This window comes from Pteropus alecto, unplaced genomic scaffold (genome assembly GCF_000325575.1).
Source record: "Pteropus alecto unplaced genomic scaffold, ASM32557v1 scaffold468, whole genome shotgun sequence".
NCBI lineage: Eukaryota > Metazoa > Chordata > Mammalia > Chiroptera > Pteropodidae > Pteropus > Pteropus alecto.
In genome coordinates, this window is record NW_006441394.1 from 899,669 (window position 1) to 906,668 (window position 7,000).

Consider the following 7,000-nt stretch of genomic DNA (forward strand, 5'->3'; position numbering starts at 1 on the left):
AGGGAGCCCAGAGTCTCCCTCACATTCCCTTAGGGATCAGTCAGGGTGGGGAGGGAACCCTGGGGTCTGGTTCCTGACTATCAACGCTTTCATGTTAGGGAACAGACCCAAGGCCTGGGGCTGAAAATCCTCTCTCTCTGCTATGTCGGATAGGACAGGGCGTCCTTTCCTGATCATAGGCGGGAACAGCTCTGGCCCAGAGTTTCTAGGGTGGGCCTCACTGGCTCTCACTACCTGTAAGGTGCTCTACCCTTTGCTGAAATGCCCAAAATAGGCTCTGGGTAACAAATTTTGGGGGAGGGGCACCAAGGCTGGGCGAAACTGGCTTAATATTTTAAAAGGGCGAAGATGGATAATTCGGCTAGAAAGGGGAAAGTGGGGAGCAGAAGAGTCTGGGGTCAGGAAATAAAGAGAATTCGGGGCCTTGTTGAATTAATTTTATGTTCTTTCAACAGGTAATGGAATGCAGCAGAGTTAAGGTGATAAGGTGGCTTATCCAACGTGTCAATCCCGGGTGTCCAGGGCTCTTCCGGCTGCCCCCACGCAGCTGGAATTAGTAGGGAAGACCAAGGCTGGAGAGGCATGGCATGAAGGGACGCCAAATTAAAGGGGTGAGCCTGGGGCTGGGGTCCGCAGAAGCGGGGAGGAGCCCGCAGAATATCTGGGCGCAGTTTCCTATCCAAGTTCCGCCCCAAGCGCGCACCGGGCCAGCCCCGCCCCCCGACATTCCCATTCTAATCCCCCTCCCCGCCGCTCACCCCCGGGCTGGGCCTGGCATTCGCCCCGGGTTCCCCGGGTCCCCTGGGTCCCCCAGTTCCCGTCTTCCACCGACGCAGTTTCCTTGCAGCCACAGCCTGGGTGAGTGTAAGGATGGGTGTGCTGAACTGCCGAGCAGCCCCGCTTGGGGGAGCTCGGCCACGCGATCCAGCCTCCACAGGGCCGGGTCCCTAACTCGGGGGTTCTTGGTGCCTGCCCGTGAACTATTGCTGCCCCGACTTGCTAAGTTGACTCCTTTTCCCTCCGCTCTCGTGCATGGGGCTGGATGTGCAGGGTTTGAGCTCTCGCTTCTTCACAGGGACTCCTGGTTCGAATTTTCCCTTAGGTGTCCCAGAATGGAGGTGGAGGGCGGGGCTTGGAACTCCATAGTTTCAAATCCCAGCTCTGCCAGTTAGTAGCAAGTGACCCTGAGCAAGTGTTTAACTTCCCTGAGCCTCCGTTTCCTATTCTATAAAATGGAAATATACAGACTGTAGATCTTACCTCATAGAATTATAGTGAGGATTAAAAGAAACAATGTATATGTAGTGCTTAGTAGGGTGCCTAGATTCCGAAGGCACCCAGTAAGTGTGGATTTGGACTGGAAAATGAGACCTATTGGGACCTTTGAAGATAGGATAGGGGTACTCCTAAGAAAGCAGTTTTCAACTAAGTAGAACCTATAAGGAAGTTAAAGCTGACTAAGGCTGAACAGCTGCTCTTCAGGTAGTGAACCTCCTTGTCCTGACGCCTGGAGGAGTTGAGTGACCAAGTTGCAATGGCCTTATCTAAACCACATGATCCACATGTTGAACAACTGTGGAAACAGGCCCCAAGTGGTTAGGTCACTTGCTTAAGGTCACACAGCTAAAAGGTGGGCCAGGCATATCTCCAAGAAGTAGAACACCTTGTCCCTCAAATCTCCTTATCACCCTCCTGCCTTGAGCAGTGCCTGTTCATTCCCTGAGGATCCAGTATTTAGTTTGGGGATCCCAGTAGTTCCTGAGAGATCTAGAGCAGCTGGCTTCAACGAGGGATGTTGGGAGGGGGTATTGGTACTGCTACAACCAAAGAATCTGGGTTTGGCTTAGATGGAGAAAGTGTTCCCCTTCCAAGACCTTGAGGGACTTACAGACTATTTGGAGATGATCCAAGGAATGTGATTGCGGAGGCTCACCAGAGCCATTTCCAACTCCCCTGGGAGACCTCTGGCTCCCAGAGGGAGAAAGAAGCTAGAGCAGTTGGGGCAGTCTGCCTTGCAGAAAGTGGGTGGGGGAAGATGAATGAGAATGTTGAGGCATGTTTTCCTGGCTTGTTCCAGAATGTCAGGAAGCTAGCCTTATAGAAGTCAGGTTCTTCCGGAGGGTGGGACTAGAAGGGAGAGTACTGAGGATGGTGCCCAGAAGAGTTGGGACTTCATTTGGCAAGGCCCTTGAGTCCAGAAGTGGTAAATTCTTTATGTGTTTGGAACCAGCCCTAGTTTGGCAACAAGAAGCCTAAGTTCCAAGGATGGCTTTCCATCAAAGCAGATGGCTTTGAGGAAGGGCCTTCCTCTCTGTGTGTCTCGGTTTCTCTCTCTTTACAATGAGGACAGGGCTGACTGACTCATCTATATAGGATTTGGTTTTTACCTTTCTTCCTCTTATGGACAGACACCCCTCTTAAACTGACCTAATTTAACCTTCTGCCCAGAGCTCTGGCCCAGAGAGGAAAGAGTCAAGGAAGGCCAGCATTGCAGTTTGTTACCCTGTGAGCCCTACATCCCCTCACTGCTGGCTCTTCCTTCTATTTGCTGTGTGACCCTGGGCAAGTTTCTATCCTTCTCTTGTTCTCAACTTCCTCCTCAATGTCTTGGGCTAGGATTGCTGGTGTATATTCGGCTGTTTTAGTTTCTGACCTTAGATACCTGCATCTGAACAGGGAGTCACATTCCTCAGGAGCCCTTACCTACTTTCCAGAGCAGGAGGACAGGTCCCTGGGCACTGGGAAGCCTCCAGAAGCTGACCAGGCAGCTCTCTCCAGCAAATAGCAAGCCCAGGCTAGTACCAGACCTGATTCTGCAAAGCCTTTCACCCTCAGAGCACGTGAGGCAGCAGGCGGGGACAAACAAGGGGTCGAGGTTCTGTTGGCTTCCATGGAGTCGTTGTGGACTGTGGTGCAGGCACACAGAGCACACAGACTGAGAAGGGACTGAAGGTGCAGAGGGGCCCTGGGCTGGTGGGTAAAGCAATGAGAGCTAATGGGAGGCTCTGAATCCTGGAGGCTCAAGAGCCTGGGGAAGGAGATGGGGCATTCTGTCCTCAAGGAGGTTTTAGGATTGGTTCCTGAAACAAGAGAGACTATAAGCCAGCTCCTATAGTCCTAGGCCCATCAAACCACATAGGGATGAGGAGGTCTCCCAATTGTAGCACAGGTTTGTTTGGTTCATTGTCTTTTCTCTGAAATTGAGGGTGAATATTGTTATGGGATTCTTAGTCTTCTTCATCCAAGGCAGGAGCTGTCCAAATTTAGTGGCTGCCTCCCTCTCAGACCCCTCAGCCTTTAGCTTAGTCTGAGGACTGAGCATAAGGGCTGACTTTACCACTGAGTCCCAGCCTTGCTGCCTTAGGCCCTGACAGTATGCCACTCCATCCCCAGGTCTGACAAGATGTACCAGGTCCCACTGCCACTGGACCGGGATGGGACCCTGTTCCGGCTCCGCCTCACCATGGTGGCCCTGGTCACAGTCTGCTGTCCACTTGTCGCCTTCCTCTTCTGCATCCTCTGGTCCATGTTCTTCCACTTCAAGGAGACTACGGCTACACATTGTGGGGTAGGGCTTGGAGTGGGCACTGACACCTCATATTCAGGCCCAATTGAATCTATTTTGGATCCTTATTCTATTGTAAAAGGATTAGCAAGCTCTCCAGTGGGGTCCATCAAACATAATGGGCTGCGGGGGGTGGGGGGATGCCTGAAAATTGAGGTCACGAGGATTAGTCTCTTGCCACCTTCCATGGAGGTTGCTGGGGGCTTGGGCGGGGGTGGTCACTGAAGTTGGGCAGCCCCAGAATTCAATCCTTCATAGAGGGGCATTTCAGGAAATCCAGGGTTTCTGGAGGATGGAGAGAGAACAGGACTGGGCTAGATGGCATTTAGGGCCTCTAAGTGTGGTTCTGTGGACAGTGCCTTTCTCTATGGGAATGTGATTATATATGTGTGTGTGTGTGTAACTGTAAGAGACATGACTGTAGTGACTTCGAGTGGGACATATGTGTCAGAGAAACAGTATTTGTGCCTGTTTGGATGGAGACCTGATTTTGTGTGTATATATGTTTTCTGGGGTAGGTCTCGTGCCCTCTGAGGTTCCATAGGTGGTCATGCACCCTCTGGATAGTGATATGCGGTGCTAGGCCAGGAAGAAAGATGTGAGAATTCTTTCTCTGTAGGATATTGGAGTAAAGGGGGAGAAATCTATGTTGACCTCTGTTATACTCCTAGTTTATCCACTATCTGTATATTACCTGAGACATGGACACTGAGCCTCAGTTTCCCCATGTCTAAAATGGGGTTCATAATTCCTGTCCTCCTCCTCCTCAGGGCTAATGTAGAGCTTCTGGTAGTGGAAGGGTAGGAAAGTGGTCTAGAAAATGTGAAGGGTGAGGAGCAGAAGAAAGCAGAAGAGAAGTAGATTGTCAGGTTGGAAGGCAGAGCAGGAGAGGAATTTAGCCTAAGGGCTCCAGGTAGAAAAGAGGCAGGGTCTAGACATGGATCTTAGATTAACCTCAGAGAGAGCTCTGAAGGACCCCAGTCAGGTGAGCTTCCCCCATTCCTATAAAGAGATCTACTCCAGAAAAAGGGCTGTGACTGGTAGTGGAGTCTGGTGGGGGATGGAGGTGTAGAGCACTTCTTTTGTTCATACAACTTGAAGTTTTCCCTCTTGATTTGTCATTGGGTAATCATGTGCCTTGGTATGTGGGCAGCCAATCTGATGAGACCCAGTGTTGGGAACTATTAGAAAGAACAGGACTGGAAGAAAGGGGTTGACCAGGTGATCTATGGGGAAGATTAGAAAGGGTCCATCTAAGAGCCTTTCCTGACCTAGTTCTTACCTTAGATAATATACCAAATGTTTCTGTTATCTTGGCCAACTCCTCTTCATCCTGCAAAACTCTGCTCAGGTGTCCCCTCCTCCAAAAAAGCCCTCCCAGCCTCTTTGGGGAAAACTTAATCATTCCCTTCTTTGGGTGCCCACAGTTATCTCTGTGTTATCTTTCATACAATTCTATGACATTATATTTGTGTCTGTCTTCCCCACCAGACTGAGTGCTCCTTAAAGGCGAGCACTGCATTTGAATCAATATTTGCTGAATAAGTGGATAGGATCCTCCCCCGCCACCCCACCCCAGCCCAGTACTCTGAGAAAAGGAAGGCATAGTATAATGCAGTCATAGTCCATACAGAAAATTATATTTGTACAGCATATGGAGTTAAACGGAGTAGGCTATTTGCTCTGCCCCTCATGGCTGGCTCTGAAGGCTAATGGGATCAATGATCTCAGCATACCTGCATACCTATGACCCATTCTTGGCATACTGGTTATGGAGCTAAGCATAGGTAGTTGCAGGAGGGCCATGACTAGGCCTAGTGACCTGCAGGTATTATGTACTCACTCTCTGGGACTACCATGTTAGAGCCATCTGGAGATTTTCACGTATGCTCTCAATTTCTCACCCAGAGTTTCCCAGGAATAGCCAACCCTAAGAATAAAAGAAGTAACCTTAGTTTAACACATCTATAATTAGACGACTTTGCCTCTGCTTGCACATCCCCAGTGATGGGGAGTTTTCTTCCTCTCTAGGTGGCCTATTTCAAGGAGACTTAGTAGCTAACAATTAGCAAGCTCTTTCTTATAGTGAACATACACTCTCTTCCTGGTGAATCTCTGCCTTGGGAGCCTTAGGACTACCCTTTCCTTCAGGCTTCTAGCCACCCCTGCAGACATGGGAAGGCAGTAATGAGAGTTCCTGAGTCTACTCTTCTTAGGTAGCACAGCTCCAGTTCTTCAGGCAACTCTCACAGCACATGTGCCCCTGAACTTGGCCGAGGTGGTCACTGTTCTGTTCATGTTAGGCCCTGATTTGGGCATAAGACTTCATATGGCCTGGGCAGTACAGGCAAAAGCAGGACTGTTCCATTCCTATTATTGGCTGTTAGGCCTCTGTTATTGCAGTCTGAGCTGCTAGTAGCTGTTCCTGCACAGGTGCAGGCTGGACACTGAAAGCTCATATTCAGGCCTGTCTAAATCTCTTTTGGATCATGAATCTATTGTCCTAAGATTAGCTAGCTCTCCAATGGGGCCCAAGAAACATACTGAGTCCTACTCTAACAAAAAAGAGCCAAATCCTATTCTGCTTTCTCTCTTTCCCCTCCCCAGAAACATCCCTGTACACATCTCCCAGAGAGGTCCCATTCCCCATCCCTGGCAAGGAAGCTGCTATGGGCTGACCTTAGCCGCAATCACTTCTTACCTTTGCAAAGTGTTCCAGAATTTATGACATGGACTTGTCAGTCCTAGGAAGCTGTGTGCCTGGGCAGGCGTGGAGATCTGGGCTCTGTGGGCGGGAGGGCAGGCCCTGGGAAGCTGGGGGTGGGACCCTCTAGTCTTAGAATAGTCTCAGTCTGGCTAGAGCCCTCAACCCAAGCCCCGGATCCTTCAGCACCCAGTGTAAGTGTTGCTCAGTACGCCCCTTCTCCCCTGTCCCATTCCCTGATGCTGAGCTGGACTAGTGGAATAGGGTTCCCTTAATGGAGGGAGGTATAAGTCCCAAGGGGAGATTTGGGCCTAGGTTTTTTTTATACAAGGCTGTCTCTGTTTGACCCCCAGAAGGTAGCCCAGTTTGAGGAGTCGTGGTAGTCGGGGCAGTAGGGGGTAGGAGGAGGAAGTTCTTTGTCTAGAGGGAGAAGGGCAGAAGAAGCATAGCTTCCCTGGGTCTGGGTCTGTCTGTCTTTGGTCTAGCCCAGCACAGCAGGCTCAAACTGAGTGGAGAAGGTTCCCATGACCCTCAGATTGCCGTAAACCTTGGATTGAGTGACATGGTCTTCTCAGAGAGGAAGGAGATGGAGGTCTGGGTCTCTGGAGGGACCATGATATATCTTGGGATCAGGGTACTGCTGGCCTGAGGCTTGGATCATTCTGAGCCTGGGGGTGGGATGGCTGGCAGCCTGTGGTCCCATTGAAATAGGTTCTGGGGCACGCCCACTG

At 50.5% G+C, this 7,000-nt stretch overlaps 1 protein-coding gene across 4 annotated transcripts in view; it reads left to right on the forward strand.

Moving 5' to 3' along the window:
* The window catches only part of PGAP2 (post-GPI attachment to proteins 2), a 17,868-nt gene that overhangs the window by 4,731 nt on the left and 6,137 nt on the right, over window positions 1-7,000 (forward strand). For 2 of the 4 annotated variants that reach the window (XM_006918708.3, XM_006918707.3), the window contains exons 2-3: window positions 456-611; window positions 3,394-3,568. In XM_006918708.3, the coding sequence (XP_006918770.1) occupies window positions 3,404-3,568 (165 nt within the window). In that variant the 5' untranslated portion in view covers window positions 456-611; window positions 3,394-3,403. Of the gene's footprint in view, window positions 1-455; window positions 612-728; window positions 859-3,393; window positions 3,569-7,000 lie in introns of those variants that run through there. The other 2 variants (XM_025051585.1, XM_015594712.2) reach the window with 2 other exon arrangements.